The 24,441-nt window shown below is 36.5% G+C and overlaps 1 protein-coding gene across 1 annotated transcript; it reads right to left on the reverse strand.

Annotated features, from left to right (window-relative positions):
- Nucleotides 1-20,562: 20,562 nt before the first annotated feature.
- Nucleotides 20,563-23,952, reverse strand: LOC139893412 (mitochondrial metalloendopeptidase OMA1-like). The gene is made up of 5 exons (XM_071876578.1): nucleotides 23,819-23,952; nucleotides 23,297-23,737; nucleotides 22,951-23,185; nucleotides 22,505-22,656; nucleotides 20,563-20,815 (listed from the first exon to the last, which is right to left on the reverse strand). The coding sequence occupies exons 1-5, from the start codon at nucleotides 23,950-23,952 to the stop codon at nucleotides 20,563-20,565; spliced, it is 1,215 nt and encodes a 404-aa protein (XP_071732679.1).
- Nucleotides 23,953-24,441: the final 489 nt, after the last annotated feature.

The following is a 24,441-nucleotide window of genomic DNA, read 5'->3' on the forward strand; positions in this document are numbered from 1 at the left end:
TAGAACCGGTGGGGGAAATAATAAAACGGTTAAGTAAAAGAAAATCCTCAACCAACCGACCAAGGTTAATTATGGTCAATGGTGTTTCCGCTAAGGAAGCAAAATATTGGGAGGATTACCAATTCTCCGATGAATCGGATTCTGATGAGAATTCCGATGATGTTATAGAAATTACCCCAACTGAATTTAAAAAGGCAAAAGAAAATAATAAGGGAAAGGGCATAAAAATAGAGAAATCTAATTCCAACCCCGATGAACTTTATATGTATCGTCAACCCCCGAAGTCCTTAAGTTGTAACAATGACCCGGGAACCTCTAAACCACCAGGTTTTTCTAAACCAATGTGGAAAACGACGGCTCGTATTAGGGGAACATCATATATCCGTAGAAACTTGGCAAAACGGACCAAAACCGAAGAAGAAGAAACAAGCGAGTCGGAATAAGATAGTTGTATTCGTGTGGTGTAATATATGTAATATAGTGTGCTTATGCTTTATGATATATGTAAAAATTGCTTGTATTAATAAGTATTTTTTTTTATGAATCTAACTCTTGTCTATTTTACAGTATAAAAACACAAAATGGATAGACAACCCAATATTTTAAGAGACCTACCCGGAGACATGATTGATGAAATCTTGTCTAGAGTCGGTCAGAATTCTTCGGCACAACTATTTAAGGCGAGATCAGTTTGTAAGACATTCGAAGAACGTTCCAAGAATGCCTTGGTTTATAAAAGGCTTTCGTTCGAAAGATGGGGGATATCACATTGGGAAATCCATAAGTTACGATGTGTTTACTTTGACGCATATATTGCGGGGAACCCAAATGCTATTTTACGCAATGGGTTAAGAAATTATTTTGACTCAATATATCCGAATATTGGACTTCGTGATTTAGAAAAAGCGGCTAACATGCAACATAAAGAAGCATGTTATGCTTACGGATTAGTAATGTTCGCTTCTCACCAAAGTGAGAACAAGAACATCGGGCTACAACTATTAAACAAAACGTTCCCACAAGTGACGGAGTCGGTAATTGGGGTAAGAAATGAGGTTTTTAGATTGTTACGGGACTGTTGGACATTACGTAACCCTCGTCCCTTTGACGACGTTACAACACGCTGTCTTATCAACGGCCATAACGGTTATGTTCCACAAGACCAAGGATGGGAAGTAATCCTAGTAAAATCAGAATGCATGACTTGTTTCTGGACGTATGAATTACGTGTCTTTATTGCCTTTGCTGAACGACTTGTGTACTAGCTAGAATTATCTTCACAACCATTTTGTATCAAATTGATTGTGTGCTATATTTCATGCTATATGTAAAATAAGCGGTATTGTAAGTTTGTAAAATATTGTGTAAAAGTTTGAACGCGAAATATTATTATAATCAGTTTTTCATATAGAATTGTAGTAGTTGAATTGTATATTAGCTACTAAGTATGAACTTAACGGGTAGGTACTACCCGAATTTAAACTTATAAAACGCTAATATGAAGAAAAAGCTTTTATAAATGAGTTCATATTATGCTACGAAATACTATTAACTACTCTTAATATTCTGTATGATTAACTTGTTCCATTTGATTATTTTGAAGGAAATGGCACCGACTACTCGACACACCGTGAATATGAATGAAGAGGAATTCCGTACTTTTCTAGCTTCAAACATAGCCGCAGTACAGGCTGCGTTACATACCAACAATAACCTTGGATCTAGCAGTACAGGAAATCGTGTAGGATGCACCTACAAAGAATTCACTGCCTGCAAACCTTTAGAATTTGATGGAACCGAAGGACCGATCGGATTGAAACGGTGGACCGAGAAGGTCGAATCGGTGTTTGCCATAAGTAAGTGTACTGAAGAGGACAAAGTAAAGTACGCTACGCATACCTTCATAGGTTATGCGTTAACATGGTAGAATACCTATCTAGAGCAAGTGGGACAAGACGATGCGTACGCACTACCGTGGTCAGCATTCAAGCACTTGATGAACGAGAAGTACCGTCCCAGAACCGAGGTCAATAAGCTCAAGATAGAACTTAGAGGGTTACGAACCCAAGGATTTGATATTACCACGTACGAAAGACGATTCACAGAATTGTGCCTATTGTGTCCGGGAGCATTCGAAGATGAGGAAGAGAAGATCGACGCGTTTGTGAAAGGATTACCGGAAAGAATCCAAGAAGATATAAGTTCACATGAGCCCGCCTCCATACAACAGGCATGTAGAATGGCTCACAAACTAGTGAACCATATTGAAGAAAGAATTAAAGAACAGACTGCTGAAGAGGCCAATGTGAAGCAAGTCAAAAGAAAGTGGGAGGAAAACGGTGATAAGAATCACCAATACAACAACAACAGCAATTACAACAACAATCGCAACAATTATCCCAACAATCGCAACATCAATCGCAACTACAACAAACGGCCCAACAACATCAACAACAACAATAACAACAACAACAACAACTACAACAATCATCCCAACAACAACAATAACCGCAACAACAACAACAATCAAAAGCAGCTATGCCAAAGGTGTGAAAAGTATCACTCGGGGTTCTGCACCAAATTTTGCAACAAGTGTAAAAGAAATGGTCATAGCGCGGCGAAGTGTGAGATCTACGGACCAGGGGTTAATAGAACGAAAGGAACAAATGGTGTCGGAACGAGTAATGGCGGAGCAAGTAGTGTCGGAGCAAGTTATGCCAATGTAGTTTGTTATAAATGTGGAAAACTGGGCCACATTATTAGAAATTGCCCGAACCAGGAGAACACGAATGGACAAGGCCGCGGAAGAGTTTTCAATATTAATGCGGCAGAGGCACAGGAAGACCCGGAGCTTGTTACGGGTACGTTTCTTATTGACAATAAATCTGCTTACGTTTTATTTGATTCGGGTGCGGATAGAAGCTATATGAGTAGAGATTTTTGTGCTAAATTAAGTTGTCCATTGACGCCTTTGGATAGTAAATTTTTACTCGAATTAGCAAATGGTAAATTAATTTCAGCAGATAATATATGTCGGAATCGAGAAATTAAACTGGTTAGCGAAACATTTAAGATTGATTTGATACCAGTAGAGTTAGGGAGTTTTGATGTGATAATCGGTATGGACTGGTTGAAAGAAGTGAAAGCAGAGATCGTTTGTTACAAAAATGCAATTCACATTATACGAGAAAAAGGAAAACCCTTAATGGTGTACGGAGAAATGGGCAACACGAAGCTACATCTTATTAGTAATTTGAAGGCACAAAAACTAATAAGAAAAGGTTGCTATGCTGTTCTAGCACACGTCGAGAAAGTACAAACTGAAGAAAAGAGCATCAATGATGTTCCCGTCGCAAAAGAATTTCCCGATGTATTTCCGAAAGAATTATCGGGATTACCCCCACATCGATCCGTTGAATTTCAAATAGATCTTGTACCAGGAGCACAACCAATTGCTCGTGCTCCTTACAGACTCGCACCCAGCGAGATGAAAGAACTGCAAAGCCAATTACAAGAACTTTTAGAGCGTGGTTTCATTCGACCAAGCACATCACCGTGGGGAGCTCCTGTTTTGTTTGTCAAGAAGAAAGATGGTACATTCAGGTTGTGTATTGACTACCGAGAGTTGAACAAAGTTACCATCAAGAACCGCTACCCACTACCGAGAATCGACGACTTATTTGATCAACTACAAGGCTCGTCTGTTTATTCAAAGATTGACTTACGTTCCGGGTATCATCAAATGCGGGTGAAAGAAGATGATATTCCAAAGACTGCTTTCAGAACACGTTACGGTCATTACGAGTTTATGGTCATGCCGTTTGGTTTAACTAATGCACCAGCTGTGTTCATGGACCTTATGAATCGAGTGTGTGGACCATACCTTGACAAGTTTGTCATTGTTTTCATTGATGACATACTTATTTACTCAAAGAATGACCAAGAACACGGTGAACATTTGAGAATGGTGTTAGAAGTATTGAGGAAGGAAGAATTGTACGCTAAGTTTTCAAAGTGTGCATTTTGGTTGGAAGAAGTTCAATTCCTCGGTCACATAGTGAACAAAGAAGGTATTAAGGTTGATCCGGCAAAGATAGAAACTGTTGAAAAGTGGGAAACCCCGAAAACTCCGAAACACATACGCCAGTTTTTAGGACTAGCTGGTTACTACAGAAGGTTCATCCAAGACTTTTCCAGAATAGCAAAACCCTTGACTGCATTAACGCATAAAGGGAAGAAATTTGAATGGAAGGATGAACAAGAGAAGGCGTTTCAGTTATTGAAGAAAAAGCTAACTACGGCACCTATATTGTCATTGCCTGAAGGGAATGATGATTTTGTGATTTATTGTGACGCATCAAAGCAAGGTCTCGGTTGTGTATTAATGCAACGAATGAAGGTGATTGCTTATGCGTCTAGACAATTGAAGATTCACGAGCAAAATTATAGGACGCATGATTTGGAATTAGGCGCGGTTGTTTTTGCATTAAAGACTTGGAGGCACTACTTATATGGGGTCAAAAGTATTATATATACCGACCACAAAAGTCTTCAACACATATTTAATCAGAAACAACTGAATATGAGGCAGCGTAGGTGGATTGAATTGTTGAATGATTACGACTTTGAGATTCGTTACCTCTCGGGAAAGGCAAATGTGGTAGCCGATGCCTTGAGCAGGAAGGACAGAGAACCCATTCGAGTAAAATCTATGAATATAATGATTCATAATAACCTTACTACTCAAATAAAGGAGGCGCAACAAGGAGTTTTAAAAGAAGGAAATTTAAAGGATGAAATACCCAAAGGATCGGAGCAGCATCTTAATATTCGGGAAGACGGAACCCGGTATAGGGCTGAAAGGATTTGGGTACCAAAATTTGGAGATATGAGAGAAATGGTACTTAGAGAAGCTCATAAAACCAGATACTCAATACATCCTGGAACGGGGAAGATGTACAAGGATCTCAAGAAACATTTTTGGTGGCCGGGTATGAAAGCCGATGTTGCTAAATACGTAGGAGAATGTTTGACGTGTTCTAAGGTCAAAGCTTAGCATCAGAAACCATCAGGTCTACTTCAACAACCTGAAATCCCAGAATGGAAATGGGAAAACATTACCATGGATTTCATCACTAAATTGCCAAAGACTGCAAGTGGTTTTGATACTATTTGGGTAATAGTTGATCGTCTCACCAAATCAGCACACTTCCTGCCAATAAGAGAAGATGACAAGATGGAGAAGTTAGCACGACTGTATTTGAAGGAAGTCGTCTCCAGACATGGAATACCAATCTCTATTATCTCTGATAGGGATGTCAGATTTATTTCAATATTCTGGCAGACATTACAGCAAGCATTAGGAACTCGTCTAGATATGAGTACTGCCTATCATCCACAAACTGATGGGCAGAGCGAAAGGACGATACAAACGCTTGAAGACATGCTACGAGCATGTGTTATTGATTTCGGAAACAGTTGGGATCGACATCTACCGTTAGCAGAATTTTCCTACAACAACAGCTACTATTCAAGCATTGAGATGACGCCGTTTGAAGAACTTTATGGTAGAAAGTGTAGGTCTCCGATTTGTTGGAGTGAAGTGGGGGATAGACAGATTACGGGTCCGGAGATTATACAAGAAACTACCGAGAAGATCATCCAAATTCAACAACGGTTGAAAACCGCCCAAAGTCGACAAAAGAGCTACGCTGACATTAAAAGAAAAGATATAGAATTTGAAATTGGAGAGATGGTCATGCTTAAAGTTGCACCTTGGAAAGGCGTTGTTCGATTTGGTAAATAAGGGAAATTAAATCCAAGGTATATTGGAACATTCAAGATTATTGATCGTGTCAGACCAGTAGCTTACCGACTTGAGTTACCTCAACAACTCGCTGTTGTACATAACACATTCCACGTCTCGAATTTGAAGAAATGTTTTGCTAAAGAAGATCTCACTATTCCGTTAGATGACATCCAAATCAACGAAAAACTCCAATTCATCGAAGAACCCGTCGAAATAATGGATCGTGAGGTTTAAAGACTTAAGCAAAACAAGATACCAATTGTTAAGGTTTGATGGAATGCTCGTAGAGGACCCAAGTTCACCTGGGAGCGTGAAGATCAGATGAAGAAGAAATACCCGCATCTATTTCCAGAAGATTCGTCAACACCTTCAACAGCTTAAAATTTCGGGACGAAATTTATTTAACGGGTAGGTACTGTAGTGACCCGAACTTTTCCATGTTTATATATATTAATTGAGATTGATATTTATATGATTAAATGTTTCCAACATGTTAAGCAATCAAACTTTTTAAGACTTGATTAATTGAAATATGTTTCATATAGACAATTGACCACCCAAGTTGACCGGTGATTCACGAACGTTAAAACTTGTAAAAACTATATGATGATATATATATGGATATATATATATAGTTAACATGATACTATGATAAGTAAACATATCATTAAGTATATTAACAATGAACTACATATGTAAAAACAAGACTACTAACTTAATGATTTTTAAACGAGACATATATGTAACGATTATCGTTGTAAAGACATTTAATGTATATATATCATATTAAGATATATTCATGCATGATAATATCATGATAATATAATAATTTAAAATCTCATTTGATATTATAAACATTGGGTTAACAACATTTAACAAGATCGTTAACCTAAAGGTTTCAAAACAACACTTACATGTAACGACTAACGATGACTTAACGACTCAGTTAAAATGTATATACATATAGTGTTTTAATATGTATTTATACACTTTTAAAAGACTTCAATACACTTATCAAAATACTTCTACTTAACAAAAATGCTTACAATTACATCCTCGTTCAGTTTCATCAACAATTCTACTCGTATGCACCCGTATTCGTACTCGTACAATACACAGCTTTTAGATGTATGTACTATTGGTATATACACTCCAATGATCAGATCTTAGCAGCCCATGTGAGTCACCTAACACATGTGGGAACCATCATTTGGCAACTAGCATGAAATATCTCATAAAATTACAAAAATATGAGTAATCATTCATGACTTATTTACATGAAAACAAAATTACATATCCTTTATATCTAATCCATACACCAACGACCAAAAACACCTACAAACACTTTCATTCTTCAATTTTCTTCATCTAATTGATCTCTCTCAAGTTCTATCTTCAAGTTCTAAGTGTTCTTCATAAATTCTACAAGTTCTAGTTACATAAAATCAAGAATACTTTCAAGTTTGCTAGCTCACTTCCATTCTTGTAAGGTGATCATCCAACCTCAAGAAATCTTTGTTTCTTACAGTAGGTTATCATTCTAATACAAGGTAATAATCATATTCAAACTTTGGTTCAATTTCTATAACTATAACAATCTTATTTCAAGTGATGATCTTACTTGAACTTGTTTTCGTGTCATGATTCTGCTTCAAGAACTTCGAGCCATCCAAGGATCCGTTGAAGCTAGATCCATTTTTCTCTTTTCCAGTAGGTTTATCCAAGGAACTTAAGGTAGTAATGATGTTCATAACATCATTCAATTCATACATATAAAGCTATCTTATTCGAAGGTTTAAACTTGTAATCACTAGAACATAGTTTAGTTAATTCTAAACTTGTTCGCAAACAAAAGTTAATCCTTCTAACTTGACTTTTAAAATCAACTAAACACATGTTCTATATCTATATGATATGCTAACTTAATGATTTAAAACCTGGAAACACGAAAAACACCGTAAAACCGGATTTACGCCGTCGTAGTAACACCGCGGGCTGTTTTGGGTTAGTTAATTAAAAACTATGATAAACTTTGATTTAAAAGTTGTTATTCTGAGAAAATTATTTTTACTATGAACATGAAACTATATCCAAAAATTATGGTTAAACTCAAAGTGGAAGTATGTTTTCTAAAATGGTCATCTAGACGTCGTTCTTTCGACTGAAATGACTACCTTTACAAAAATAACTTGTAACTTATTTTTCTGACTATAAACCTATACTTTTTCTGTTTAGATTCATAAAATATAGTTCAATATGAAACCATAGCAATTTGATTCACTCGAAACGGATTTAAAATGAAGAAGTTATGGGTAAAACAAGATTGGATAATTTTTCTCATTTTAGCTACGTGAAAATTGGTAACAAATCTATTCCAACCATAACTTAATCAACTTGTATTGTATATTATGTAATCTTGAGATACCATAGACACGTATACAATGTTTCGACCTATCATGTCGACACATCTATATATATTTCGGAACAACCATAGACACTCTATATGTGAATGTTGGAGTTAGCTATACAGGGTTGAGGTTGATTCCAAAATATATATAGTTTGAGTTATGATCAATACTGAGATACGTATACACTGGGTCGTGGATTGATTCAAGATAATATTTATCGATTTATTTCTGTACATCTAACTGTGGACAACTAGTTGTTGGTTACTAACGAGGACAGCTGACTTAATAAACTTAAAACATCAAAATATATTAAAAGTGTTGTAAATATATTTTGAACATACTTTAATATATATGTATATATTGTTATAGGTTCGTGAATCAACAATGGCCAAGTCTTACTTCTCGACGAAGTAAAAATCTGTGAAAGTGAGTTATAGTCCCACTTTTAAAATCTAATATTTTTGGGATGAGAATACATGCAGGTTTTATAAATGATTTACAAAATAGACACAAGTACGTGAAACTACATTCTATGGTTGAATTATCGAAATCGAATATGCCCCTTTTTATTAAGTCTGGTAATCTAAGAATTAGGGAACAGACACCCTAATTGACGCGAATCCTAAAGATAGATCTATTGGGCATAACAAACCCCATCCAAAGTACCGATGCTTTAGTACTTCGAAATTTATATCATATCCGAAGGGTGTCCCGGAATGATGGGGATATTCTTATATATGCATCTTGTTAATGTCGGTTACCAGGTGTTTACCATATGAATGATTTTTATCTCTATGTATGGGATGTGTATTGAAATATGAAATCTTGTGGTCTATTATTATGATTTGATATATATATGTTAAACCTATAACTCACCAACATTTTTGTTGACGTTTTAAGCATGTTTATTCTCAGGTGATTATTAAGAGCTTCCGCTGTCGCATACTTAAATAAGGACGAGATTTGGAGTCCATGCTTGTATGATATTGTGTAAAAACTGCATTCAAGAAACTTATTTTGTTGTAACATATTTGTATTGTAAACCATTATGTAATGGTCGTGTGTAAACAGGATATTTTAGATTATCATTATTTGATAATCTACGTAAAGCTTTTTAAAACCTTTATCTATGAAATAAAGGTTATGGTTTGTTTTAAAAATGAATGCAGTCTTTGAAAAACGTCTCATATAGAGGTCAAAACCTCGCAACGAAATCAATTAATATGGAACGTTTTTAATCAATAAGAACGGGACATTTCACCTTGATGTCTGCACTTTGTAGAAACCGACAAATTTGGATTGATCCGCTCTGGTCTGAGAGGGCGCTTGAGGTGATACCAGAATTGTTAAGGTCCAAAAAAGATCTAGAACGTTCACTCAAAACCGCAAAACGTCAACCAAAAATGTTGAAACTGATGTTAATTTGTACATTTGTAGCATTTGTGTCATATTTCATTTTCAACTAGTATTTCAGTTTCTAGTATTTTAGTTTCAGTATTAGTTTGTAGTTTCATAATTAATTTCAGTTTCTACTATTTCAATGCATCTTCATGGTTGATATTGATGCCAGCCTTCCTGTAACATCCCGCGTTTTTCCGTTAAATTTATTTTTAACACCGTCTTTTTTTTTATATAATATCTTTCGCTATTTAAATTCCCAGTTTCCGTTGACTAACGTTCATAATATTTCCGCTATTCAATTTTGACATCACCCGTGTACTCGAGCGTTTTAAAAATATTCGATCGGTTAAATCCCGCACCCGCTTTGAAACTCGAGGGACCGGAGTTGCCAAATGGGCAAACTAGTTGACTAGGTCAACTAGTCAACCCATTTTTCCACCATTCAACCACCTCCACCTCTCTCTCTTTCTCTCTAGCAAGAACACACACAAACACCCAATTCAATAAATCATCATCTAAATCCGGATCGGGAAGCAAACTTCAAAACAAATTACATATTTGGAATCCTCTCTTCATCCTCTACAATTTGATACCAACTTCATCTCGTTTGGGTAACTTTCTAAAAACTCTAGATTTCTCTAAATTCGTGTTTTTGATTTGAAATGGTGTTAGTTAGTGTCTATGGCTCAAGTCTAACATGAATATATGTTTGGTTTGCTCGATTTGTTGTTTTTGGAGTAACTAGCATGAACTTGAAATGGGTGTGCTTAATCCTTGATTTTGGATGAGTTAATGTTGTTAGATTGTTAAAGTGCATGTTTTAATTGTGTTACTAGTATCATTAGCCACATTTGGATGTGTAGGTTGATTAAGAAAACTTCAAAAACCCGATTAATGATTTTGTGATGTTTGACTAGGGTTTGATAGTTTTTGACATGAACTTTTGGATGCTTAAATACCATGGAATGTTAATTGTTAGTGTTTAGTAGTAATGTATGCTTCATTACCTTCAAAACGGCATATCATATGTGTGAATTGGATTCCCGGAACTCAAAATACGTTTTACGAACTTGAAACTTTGAAAATAAACCTTCCTTGATCAATTGACGAGTTTTCGGTTATTGTAAATGATGTTTTTGATTGATGATATGTGGTTAGTTGTATTCCTTGTCGAAATAGCTTTCCGATGATATAAAATACATGTTCTAATTGTTTGCGGATCATAAAATGTGATTGTTTGTGTTTTGGTTCGTGCATACTTTGAAAACTGACCAGAATTCTCTGCACAGAGGGTGGCGCGGCGCGCCCCTTCCCCGCGCGGCGCGCAATCTGGCCTGGCCAGATTCTGCCCACTTTGTCCCATTTCACGCGAAATGTTTGACTAGCTACCGACCTCCGATTCACATGAAACTTGTTCTAATATGCTTATATATGAATAAAAACCTCAGAAAAATAGTTCGGGACCGAACCCGAACGTGTTGACTTTTTCGTTGACTTTGACCAAGTTTGACTTTTAGTCAAACTTAACCAAACTTTTATACAATCATTCTAACATGCTTTTATACTTGTTTCTTGTATGAAACTTGACAACGTGATTCACATGCTATACTTAATCGAGTCGTAACGAGCCATAGGACTAATTGAACACATTTCACCCGACCTTGTGTCGTAACCGGTTAATTGATATAACTTACTTGTTTAGGTCAAGGCTAAGCAACTTTCATGCACACGTTTACTTGTTGAAGTACTTTTATACTCGTGCACTCGAGGTGAGATCATAGTCCCACCTTTTCAACAACTTTTTATACTTTTAAATTGTGGGCTGAGAAACATATACTTTGTTACATTTTGTACTACTTGCTTTTATACTTTGAACACAAGTACAAGGAAAACAAACATTCCACAGCGAGTTAGAACAAAAATCCTCAATTCGATTATCATTAGTTACACTTGCAGGGTGTAAGCGAGAACTTATATTGTGTGGCCATACGGGTTTGACAAACCCTCATTACGGACGGTTCGCTACCGTCTACGGATGAAATATATTTTCGGGAAACAGTGTATGTTCTAACACTATTGTGATGGGGTTCTATGGAAGGAAACGTTAAGTCTTGATAATTGGGTGCTCGCGAACCAACTTTTGGAATGCAACTTTTGGATGATCAATTTATGGAAATACTAAATCTTGTGGTTCAAAATATAACTTTTATTAATACACCTATGATTTCACCAACGTTTTTCGTTGACAGTTTTCTATATGTTTCTCAGGTTCATACATGGCTATTTGATACATGCTTCCGCGTACATTCATACTTGCTTGGGGTCAAGCATACATGCATACACTCTGATTTCTTGCTTGGAGTCAAGCATACATACATGCATACGCTAGTGATAGCACCTTTGGATTCAAACATATTGTTTACATACTTACGCTATTTATAGCAACTGTGATTTTAAACTAATTATGTCGCAAGATATTTCATTTGTACTTTACTACTTTTGTAAACTTAAACTTATTGTCGATCCGTTTGTTAAACTAAACTTTGTACCTTTCAAATGAACGCGACATAATTTTGGTCAAACGAGTCTCATATAGGGACTATGATCACGCAACGGGACCTAAGTAGCGGCGCCGTCAATGACGATTTGGTCGGGTCGTTACAGATGGTATCAGAGCGTTGGTTGTAGGGAACTAGGACGTGCATTAGTGTGTCTAACAGAGTCGTTAGGACGCATTAGTGAGTCTAGACTACAACCGGATAGTTAGCCATTGCATTCTGACATACATTTGCTATAGATAGCACTTACTTGACTACTTGTGCATTATACTTGAATCATTCTTAGGCAAATTTTTTAATGATACCCAACCTTCATTATACGAACTCGTATCCTGCCACTTTAGTTCGGGAACTCTGACTCTTTGGTTGTTATTCACCCCGTCTCATCTTAATATCCATGAGTATTGTAAAGTCACTGTCACTACTCTAGATGAGTATCGTCATCACTATTTATCGCTACGGTTGCGTACTACTCGCTATCATGACTCGTTACTCTTTTCATACCTAACTACGTTATTGTCTGATTCGAACCGCATTGACGTGAACAATCACTTATACACTTCCCTCTGGGAACGCTTCTTTAGAGTTGTAGAAACTATTTCGATTTAATACGAGTCACGTTTGAGACGTCGTTACATTTTGTTCATTTTAGATTTTCGCGATGACACGAACTTGAATCTATAGAGTGATGTGGGAATGGAGGTATGAGTTAGCGTAATATAACGACACTCGATCAACGTGGTTATATTACGGTAAGACATACCAAAGTTCTAGTGACACGTGATGGTGGTTAGACTCGATCAACCTAAACACCACCATGTGCCATGTACATGACTTCATCTTTTCATGTTTGGACATCCGAAAACTCCGAGAATATTGATAACAACCATACCGGGGACACCCCTTCGACTTTTGTCGAACTATACTTATGCTTCCGAATGAATTACCGATTCCTCTCGACTTCAACCGTATGTTACACGTGTATACTATCTCGTCCTCGCACAGTCTTATTGACTAACTACAACTTACTCGTTATGCTCGCATCGAGGCGGAAACTTCTCTCGCCTTACACTCGTAATTCCGGTTCAGGAAATCTTTTATTTTAAATTCTCAATGGAGAGAGACTCTTCACGTTATGCTAGTATTCGCCTCGAGGGTGAATAGTCCTGACGAACGTTTTTGGAAACCGATAAATCTTCCGCAACGCAAATTTCTTGAGAAACTTGTTCTAACTAACGTTTTCGAGTCCTAACGGATTTGTTCAAATATACCTTACGGAATGTACTCCGTTTTGGACCGAGATCCTCGTTTCATTTCTAGACTTCGGAGTGCCTCACAAAAAGCCTCGGGACCACGTTTAGACATGAGTACCGCACATCAACCATAACCCGACGGACCGAACAAACATACGATTTAAGTCTTGAAAACCATAATACGAATTTGTATTACCAACTTCAAATTTACTTGAGAAAAGTATTTTCCTTAAACCGAATCCTCGTACTACAATGATTTTCATTCGAGTTTTAACGTCACTCCTTTTGAAACCACATGTGACCGGAAACGTCATTCTCCTTTGACGAATCAAGTAAACGATGATCAATTCACCGGGGCCGAGGTTATTCATGAGCAACCGAGAAAATTTATTCATATTCAGGTAAAACCCTACGCGACTCGTAATCACCAAGAGCTACGCCGATGTTAGACGTAAACATTTCAAATTCCACGTGGGAAACCGCGTCACATTAAAAGTCGCACCTTGGAAAGGTTTAATCCGTTTCGGGAAACGTAGGAAGCTAAATCCGCGATATTTTGATCCTTTAAATTCTTGGGGCGTTTTGGACCTGTTGCTAACCGTTTAGATTTTCCGACCCATTTTGAGTCTCCGTTTATCCTACATTCGATGTATCAACTCAAAGACGTGTTTTGCGAAATGAGAACTTGTTATCTCCTTTAATGAACTCACTATCGACGATAACCCTCACTTCCTAGGAGGACCGGTTGAAACCATGAATCATGGAAGCCAAACCTTAAAACAACATATGATCCCGACCGTCAAAATTCGTGGAAATACTCAAGGACGTACCTTCACTTATTCGTAGAATTTACAACGCAAGGTCTCGAGTAAGATTCAACAACTACTACTTCCAACTAAATTTCGGGACGAAATTTCTTTTGAGGTGTGGATAATGTAACATCCCGCGTTTTTCCGTTAAATTTATTTTTAACACCGTCTTTTTTTTTATATAATATCTTTCGCTATTTAAATTCCCAGTTTCCGTTGACTAACGTTCATAATATTTCCGCTATTCAATTTTGACATCACCCGTGTACTCGAGCGTTTTAAAAATATTCGATCGGTTAAATCCCGCACCCGCTTTGAAACTCGAGGGACCGGAGTTGCCAAATGGGCAAACTAGTTGACTAGGTCAACTAGTCAACCCATTTTTCCACCATTCAACCACCTCCACCTCTCTCTCTTTCTCTCTAGCAAGAACACACACAAACACCCAATTCAATAAATCATCATCTAAATCCGGATCGGGAAGCAAACTTCAAAACAAATTACATATTTGGAATCCTCTCTTCATCCTCTACAATTTGATACCAACTTCATCTCGTTTGGGTAACTTTCTAAAAACTCTAGATTTCTCTAAATTCGTGTTTTTGATTTGAAATGGTGTTAGTTAGTGTCTATGGCTCAAGTCTAACATGAATATATGTTTGGTTTGCTCGATTTGTTGTTTTTGGAGTAACTAGCATGAACTTGAAATGGGTGTGCTTAATCCTTGATTTTGGATGAGTTAATGTTGTTAGATTGTTAAAGTGCATGTTTTAATTGTGTTACTAGTATCATTAGCCACATTTGGATGTGTAGGTTGATTAAGAAAACTTCAAAAACCCGATTAATGATTTTGTGATGTTTGACTAGGGTTTGATAGTTTTTGACATGAACTTTTGGATGCTTAAATGCCATGGAATGTTAATTGTTAGTGTTTAGTAGTAATGTATGCTTCATTACCTTCAAAACGGCATATCATATGTGTGAATTGGATTCCCGGAACTCAAAATACGTTTTACGAACTTGAAACTTTGAAAATAAACCTTCCTTGATCAATTGACGAGTTTTCGGTTATTGTAAATGATGTTTTTGATTGATGATATGTGGTTAGTTGTATTCCTTGTCGAAATAGCTTTCCGATGATATAAAATACATGTTCTAATTGTTTGCGGATCATAAAATGTGATTGTTTGTGTTTTGGTTCGTGCATACTTTGAAAACTGACCAGAATTCTCTGCACAGAGGGTGGCGCGGCGCGCCCCTTCCCCGCGCGGCGCGCAATCTGGCCTGGCCAGATTCTGCCCACTTTGTCCCATTTCACGCGAAATGTTTGACTAGCTACCGACCTCCGATTCACATGAAACTTGTTCTAATATGCTTATATATGAATAAAAACCTCAGAAAAATAGTTCGGGACCGAACCCGAACGTGTTGACTTTTTCGTTGACTTTGACCAAGTTTGACTTTTAGTCAAACTTAACCAAACTTTTATACAATCATTCTAACATGCTTTTATACTTGTTTCTTGTATGAAACTTGACAACGTGATTCACATGCTATACTTAATCGAGTCGTAACGAGCCATAGGACTAATTGAACACATTTCACCCGACCTTGTGTCGTAACCGGTTAATTGATATAACTTACTTGTTTAGGTCAAGGCTAAGCAACTTTCATGCACACGTTTACTTGTTGAAGTACTTTTATACTCGTGCACTCGAGGTGAGATCATAGTCCCACCTTTTCAACAACTTTTTATACTTTTAAATTGTGGGCTGAGAAACATATACTTTGTTACATTTTGTACTACTTGCTTTTATACTTTGAACACAAGTACAAGGAAAACAAACATTCCACAGCGAGTTAGAACAAAAATCCTCAATTCGATTATCATTAGTTACACTTGCAGGGTGTAAGCGAGAACTTATATTGTGTGGCCATACGGGTTTGACAAACCCTCATTACGGACGGTTCGCTACCGTCTACGGATGAAATATATTTTCGGGAAACAGTGTATGTTCTAACACTATTGTGATGGGGTTCTATGGAAGGAAACGTTAAGTCTTGATAATTGGGTGCTCGCGAACCAACTTTTGGAATGCAACTTTTGGATGATCAATTTATGGAAATACTAAATCTTGTGGTTCAAAATATAACTTTTATTAATACACCTATGATTTCACCAACGTTTTTCGTTGACAGTTTTCTATATGTTTCTCAGGTTCATACATGGCTATTTGATACATGCTTCCGCGTACATTCATACTTGCTTGGGGTCAAGCATACATGCATACACTCTGATTTCTTGCTTGGAGTCAAGCATACATACATGCATACGCTAGTGATAGCACCTTTGGATTCAAACATATTGTTTACATACTTACGCTATTTATAGCAACTGTGATTTTAAACTAATTATGTCGCAAGATATTTCATTTGTACTTTACTACTTTTGTAAACTTAAACTTATTGTCGATCCGTTTGTTAAACTAAACTTTGTACCTTTCAAATGAACGCGACATAATTTTGGTCAAACGAGTCTCATATAGGGACTATGATCACGCAACGGGACCTAAGTAGCGGCGCCGTCAATGACGATTTGGTCGGGTCGTTACACTTCCATCATCTAATCCACCACCACCACATTCATTACCAACTTTGAATGCTTAAATTGTGTCATTGTTCTATTTTTAATTTCAATAAATTGTTGAGAAGAGATGCTCTGCATAAAGTTGTGTTGAGCAGAGATGCTCTGCATAAAGAATTACTCCACCGTCAATTAGCTTTAGTTGTTATTGTGTTTAATCTGTAGTTTCAAAAAATTGTAACCGTGATGTTGTTTTAATAAAAGTGACGTTAAAAAAAATAGTGATTTATATTTGTAATAGTATGAAAACACCGTTACACTAGGGTTATATTTGTGCTCTGCATAACAACGTTACATTACACCGTTACGTACACCGACACATAAACACCGTTACACTAGGGCGGGAAAAATTTTGGGCGGGAAACATTTGTGCGGGAATTCTTGGTGCAGCGGGAAACAACTTTCCTTTTTTTAGAGCCATTTTTTCCGGTACAATAATTGGATCATATATTTCCGGATGCCATTGGGTCGTCCGGGAAAACTTTGTGGACTACTTAAAGAGTAGCCATACACACTCTTTTCATCCATATCCACCCATTCAAGTCTCTCTATCTCTATCTCTACAATCACACTATGAATCAACCAACAAATAATAGACCTATTCGTGAAGGTCGACAAGTCAGACTACAAGATTTTCCAGAGATCGATCGTGAATTCAGAAGAATGGGTTGGCTTCCTTTCCTTTTGCTTGATAAGTTTTTTTTCCTGCTCTCGTGCATCAATTCTATTCCAACTTTGAATTCACTAATGAACAATTGGTGAGGTTTCAAATCAATGACAGGCAACACGAGTATACTCTTGAACAATTTGGTATGCTATTGGGCGTACCATTTGAAGGTAAAAATATCTATTTTCCCAGTGAAGACCTCGAAGCTCTTCCTCCGGATATTCCAAAATATGACATGGCCATACTTGTGTGTCGTATTGTGGTTCCATTCAGAACCATAGAACGTTCAGGCATCCTTGACGAATACCTTCGTCCGGGAAATATTGCTATAAGAAATGCACTTATTAGGAGTAACATGTACCACCGCGAACCAAACGTCACTCGATTGTCAATGACCGAAGCATGTCTTCACTGGTGCATAACTCACAACATCCAAGTAAATATTGCTCATTTTGGTCGCTTCCCGAATGAATCAACTTCGTTATGCAGAAGCAAGACCTCATCTTCCGTACGGAGCATTTCTGAACCGTCTATTTACTAGTATTGGTGCGGTTGAAGGTCTGGTGGGACGACGTCCGCTCACCACGTTACCTATCGACCGGTCCTTCGTTTCTGAAACATCGGCAGCATCGAGCTCAGGTTCTGAAAGTTCGTCCACTAAATCGGATGCTCGTTGTCATCCTCGTCGTCGTTATTAGTGTGTTTCAATACCAGTAACTTTGTAGTCGTGTGCTTGAAGTGTGTTTAATTCAGTAAGTGTGTTTAAATTTAGTAAGTGTGTTTAATTTTAGTCGTGTGCTTGAAGGATATGTAGGACGACGTCTGATAACTAAGTGTGTGTTTATTCCAGTAATTGTGTTTAATTCAGTAAGTGTGTTTAATTCAGTAAATTTGTATTATATTAATTTAATGTTGGTCGTTTGTTGTGTTTAATTCAAAAAAATTCGTTTGTCTACTTAAATATTGCTCTTTATATATAATAACCGATTTATCTACTTACAATCCGTTTTCATTCAAAACAAATGACAACAACATAACAATTTCATTCAACAGAACTAATACAACCGATACAAATACAAACGATACAAATACAAACGAGACACAAATACAAACGATACAAATACAAACGATACAGAAATACAAACGATACAAATCCACCCAAGTTAACTAACTAACTTAACGGAAAGCTCAAAAAGTGTTTTCGTCTTCCAAAACCAAATAAAGAGAAATGCGATCAGAACGCCAACTTAGGGTTTCTTTTATATCGTTCCACTGATCGTCGGTACGGAGATATGTGGCGGACAATTCCGGAACACAATCATCTTCATAAAACAAGACGTCCGTGTGTTCGAACGGAACATTTTCTTTCAAAAAGGTTAAAAGCTCATCTAAACCAACGTCGCGAACGTCAATGTTTTTGAACGTAGCTTTTGAACCACGTGTATAATCGTAAACTTTCATTTCATTACGGAATTCACTTCCGTAATACACTTCGATTGAGACAATCATCGGCGAAAAGATCACCATTTTGAGTTTGGAAGTGTGATAGTGCAGTTTAAGTATTGGATGTGTGTTAGATACGTGTTCAATATGTGTTGAGGATGAAGTATAAGTAGGCAAAATCGACATGTCGTCCCCAAAGGTTTTCCAGACGACTAGTCGTCCCCAAAGGCTGTCCAAACGACCAATCGTCCGGACAAAAAGCCCGCGAAAACTTTCTTTTTTTTGGAGCCAATTTTTTTTCGGTACAATAATTGGAGACTATCTTTCCGGACGACATTTGGGTCGTCCGGGAAAAGGTGGTCAAACATTCAGGAAAAAGCAAACAGAAAAAGCAAAAAAAATTGTCGGTTTGTGGCTTTTTGCGGACGACTTTTGTCGTTCGGGAAACCCCTGTCCGGAAAAATCGTTTTTCCTGTAGTGCTCGACAAAGAATATTAACCACAAGCATCTTAAACACGCTACAAGAATCGAATTTCAAGATTTATTCAGACATTTCGTGACACACCTTATGCGCACATGTCAACACCCCAAAACCAGTACCAATCATCAAATTTCGAACATACACATCATTAACAACCCCAAAGTTAACAGAAAGAGCATCATCACTCTGATCAACGTTGACACGTCCTTTCAAAATAAAGGGAATACTAATACAATCTGGCACAATGTAATTCAACAATATTTGCTTATACAAAGCCAATGAATGTGGTTTTCCAACAGTGTTACTAGAATAAGCTCTGATCGTAGTGCTGTATGTAAAGAGATCGGTGTTATCGGCTACTCAAAAAACACGAGAAGCATAACTGAGTTGATCCAGATGATGAAATGTGCAGATGAAAATAACACTTGATATGAGAAATGTGCACTGATTTTAATAGATATGTTGATGTTGACAATGATGATACGAAATACGATATAAGAACGAATTAGTATAAGATTTCTCAAGTTCTTACAGTTGTCTAATACTGGTAAAAGCGTCTATTGATTTCAAATATTTGCGACAACCAATGATGCTTGTTCCAATGGGAAAACGTAAATGATGCACCGTACGTGCATCTTTAATTCATTTCTGGATTCAAAAAAATGTCTATTTTCCGTAGTGGTTAACTTCTAACTTATCCTTATAGATATCTCAAATTTTTAACTTGTTACTTGTTACTCACAATTCAATACATCGTCTAGTAACTACGAAACTTTGAAAATAAAAAAGCCATACGAAAAATGGCTAGAAAAATGACTATAATGTGACCTGAACCTACACCAATTAGCTTACAATTGTTAAACAAATAAGTTAAAACTAACTTAGTCAACTCAACATCTTGTAATAAATAATAAATATATTTAAACTATACTAAATATATTATAATTATACTACTAATACTAATAACTCGGAATTTGAGGGGCCCTTCTACCCCCAAAGAAGCTTCGCCCATGTTTACCAGGGCCCAAAACTATTTGTGTTCTACTATGGTGTATGTAGTAATAACGATTTTGGTGTAAATATCACTTGTCATAAGATAAACCCATCAACCTTTTGTCCAGCTTTGGCTGCTTGATAAAATGAGACTGCTTCTTGCATCACATTAGCTTCAGAGAGCAATTTACTACGCTTCTTTCCGGATGGATGGGTAGAAAGGTAATTTTGCAAAGCAGAATCGCCAGCTATTTTACCCAACTTTTCGAATACCTTTGGTGCAACGTGAGGATCGTATCCAGCTGAAGCCATTAGCAACAGCCCAATGTAATCAGCTTCAATCTCCATTCTAGAAAAATACATTTTTCATATAATTAAGACGAACCACTTCTTTAAAAAAAAAAATTAGTCACCTATTCAAATACTCCGTTTGTTATGGAATTTTTATCCACGTATGAAATTAATATTTGCTTTATACAAAAGCTACCAACAAAAGCACTCGGTATTTAAAGTGTTAACTTAATCAGCTTATGTTTTCTTATAATAGTTAAGTACGTATGTTGGTCGATTAAAACCAGTGGCGATTCTACTTATTAAGGTGTGTCTGTGACACTATACAAAAATTATGATTTTTAATATTTATTGTATAGGCCACCACCATTAAAAAATAATTATAGGAACCCATATATTTTCAAGATTTACGGTTTCATTGTATGTGCCATTAAGATATTTAAAGTTAGTTTACTTAGGGACCCTTTAAAACTTAAGTTTTGATCCTGGATTCCCACTTTCTAAAACAAAGTACAAATATCCAAAAGTTTAGTCACTACTAAGTCAACTATCATAAACGGGTATACGGATAAGATTTTTCTGTACATGATACATGGGAAAAGTAAGTATTTTCACTCATATGTACGCAACGCAACCTAACTGGGTTATTCGGTGATCGTTTCTAACTGTTTTCCCTGGACACCCCAATATATGTATATAGTGAGGTTTGAACCTCAAACCTCTTCCGATTAGAACAACCACTAAGATATCACAAGACTATCCATATAGGCAATCGTATCAACAGAGTCTTCCCATGTACATAACCAAGATACTTATATAGTTGCACCCAAAAAAAGGGCTATGGTTAGTCTGTTAGTATGCAATAACATGATATTCTGATTGGCCGGAAAAAAAAAAAACACCCTTCACATAGCAGCTAGAGGAAAGTGTGTGCTCTTTGTATTTAATTTTACTTTTTTATTTCTTTTTTGGACTTTTTACTCCATTGGTCCTGTATTATAACAGCGTCGCTCGGGTTTTTTTGGCTTTAAAATCCGTTGTTTTTCAAAAATTTGCAATCGTCATCCCTCGTCAAAATTCTGTTAAAAAGGTTCGTTAACCCTTGACATGTGCCTTGCATGTATGGGTAAATTCGTCTTTCTACTCTTTTCTTCACTAAAACGAGAGACCACCGGTGAATGTAAGAGTAAAAGGACGAATTTACCCTCACATGCAATGCACATGTCAAGTGTTAATGGATTTTTTTAACGTCGTGTTGATGGAGGGATGCTGATTGTAAATTTTTGAAAAACAAAGGATTCTAAAGGCAAAAAAAATCGAGGGACGTTCTTAGCAATATGGGGTATAACCAGTGTTGTAAAAAACAGCCGAAACGTTCGCCGCAACGGATGCCGCAACGAATTTGCCTTAGTATCGTTGCAACGGGCCTTGAAACGGCAAAAAAGACGGTCAACAACGCTAAAAAACGGTCAAAGACGGAAAAAACGATCAAAGACGAAAAAAAACGGTCAAAGACGTTTTGAGGTCGTTAACGTTTCGGCACCGTCTCACGTCTTTTTCAACCTTGGGTATAACACACGGACCAACGGAGCAAAAAAGTCTTTTTTGTACAGATTCGTTGATCCATTTAGAAATGAATTAAGCACATGATTATACATATGCAAAACGACAATTCTTTTAAACAACCAAAGAATGTCGACTATGCAAAACGAGTTTAACATATTATATTGACTTATAGCATGCATACCGTCTGGAGAAAGGAAGATCAAGTAGAAGTTTTGATATGATGTTGATATAACGATCCGTCTCAAAATATTGAAGTAGAATTATCTTCCCAATAGTAAACCAGATATTCTTTGTAAACTGCTCAGCTGAATGTCTAGCCACCGCATGTGCAACCTACAACATATTCATATTTAGCTCAAACACAAACACATATTAACTGCGTTAAATTCCCTTTAATAGCTAAAATTCTACATCCGATCCTCTTAGTAATAACAATAAGCAAATAAGTAACTTAAGATGTAGCATTATGTCACCAACCCAAAAATATTCAATCGACATATATAGCCTACAAAACCTTAATGCACAAAAAAGGTACTCCGTACTAAATATATGAAGGGCCCAAGTTAAGCACATACAAAAACAGACACACGTTGAATCTATATAAGCAACTCAAAAAACTAATCATACCTCGTGCCCAATTATCGTAGCAATCTCTTCGTTCGTGGTAAAATGCGTCAACAACCCCGAAAACACAACAATTTTCCCACCAGGCAAACAAAACGCATTCACATCTTGCTCATTCACTATCAAAACTTCCCATTCCAACCCCTCTAAATGTGTAGTATCCGACTTTACCCCTTTTTCTTTTCCCTTTTTCATGCTTTGATCAACCCACGTATCATCGATAACCTCATCTTTCCCCATACACGAATTTCCATCACTAGGCGCTTTCGCAAATTCAATCGCCGCTTCCTCCCCTTTACTCTCCGATGCGGGCCCACCTTCTGACGCATAATTCAAATCTGTCCAAACTTTCTCTTTATTCAATCCTCGTTTCAACGCATCGATGATATCTTTAGTAATAATTCTAACCTTAACGCTATCCGGATGATTTTCAGGCACTATTTTTTGTTTATATCTATTTTTTATTTTCTTAAACTCAGACTCACCAATCTTTTTCTCCCAATTTTTCGTCATTATGATGAGATGTTTTCTTTTAGTATACGGTATCGTTTCAACAGTACCAAAAATTACAGTACAACCAATTCCTGATCCTACTAATACTGCTATCAAAACATTTCTATCGTTATCAAACCATCTTTTAAATTCACTATGATAATAATGCTTATTATTACTTGAATTAACAGAATAATTTCTGTAACTACTTCCAAAAAACCTAAAAGTTGAGTTCGTGTTACCAATTACAGGTGAAAATGAAGAAACTTTAGGAACCCTATAACTACTTCCAAATAACCTAAAAGTTGAGTTCGTGTTACCAATTACAGGTGAAACTGAAGAAACTTTAGGAACCCTAGAAACTGAGTAATTTGAAAACTTACCGATTTGATGATGGTTGTGGTTGATAATTGACGGTGGATTTCGAATTAGGGTTTTTGGAGCTGTGATTTTGGAGGTGAAGCAACGAGATATTGCATTAAATCCTAATTTCAATATTCTATACGACGCCATTTTTTAGGTTGCAGAAAAAAATATAAATAAAAAAAACTAAATAATGAGAAATAGCTGTACAAGAAGGGGAAAAAAAAAAAAAAAAAAAAAAAAGAAGGTAAATTGTTGTACAAGAAATAAAAAAGGGGAAATTATTGTACAAGATCTAAGAAGGGTTTGAGTTTAATACTATAGTTTCAAGAAGGAAGGTTGATTTCGTTTCTGGAGAGGGTCCCACGAAATTTAGCGCCACATTGTTACTTTGAAATAGTTTTGACTTTTATTATTTAACAGGGTTTTTGAGCTGGTGCGTTGCACGAGTTTGTAAAAAATCGTGTAAAAATGTAATTTTCAGTAAATATTGGTATATAAATAGTGAAAAAAATATAAAAAATATAAGAGTTATTTAAGAGGCAGTGATGTTGATAAATTTTAACAATTCTTTTAAGTTTAAGAGTCCGTAGTGTTGACAAATTTTATAAATTCCTTTTGAGTTTAAGAGCCCGTAGT

The sequence above is a fragment of the Rutidosis leptorrhynchoides genome, chromosome 2 (assembly GCF_046630445.1).
Source record: "Rutidosis leptorrhynchoides isolate AG116_Rl617_1_P2 chromosome 2, CSIRO_AGI_Rlap_v1, whole genome shotgun sequence".
Classification (NCBI taxonomy): domain Eukaryota; kingdom Viridiplantae; phylum Streptophyta; class Magnoliopsida; order Asterales; family Asteraceae; genus Rutidosis; species Rutidosis leptorrhynchoides.

Coding starts and splice junctions, on each gene's coding strand:
- LOC139893412 (XM_071876578.1), bottom strand. CDS start 23,952: ATGGCGTCGTATAGAATATTGAAATTAGGATTTAATGCAATATCTCGT. Junction 22,657..22,950: donor CTACGATAATTGGGCACGAG/GTATGATTAGTT, acceptor AATATGTTGTAG/GTTGCACATGCGGTGGCTAG. Junction 20,816..22,504: donor GATCTTCCTTTCTCCAGACG/GTATGCATGCTA, acceptor GTATTTTTCTAG/AATGGAGATTGAAGCTGATT.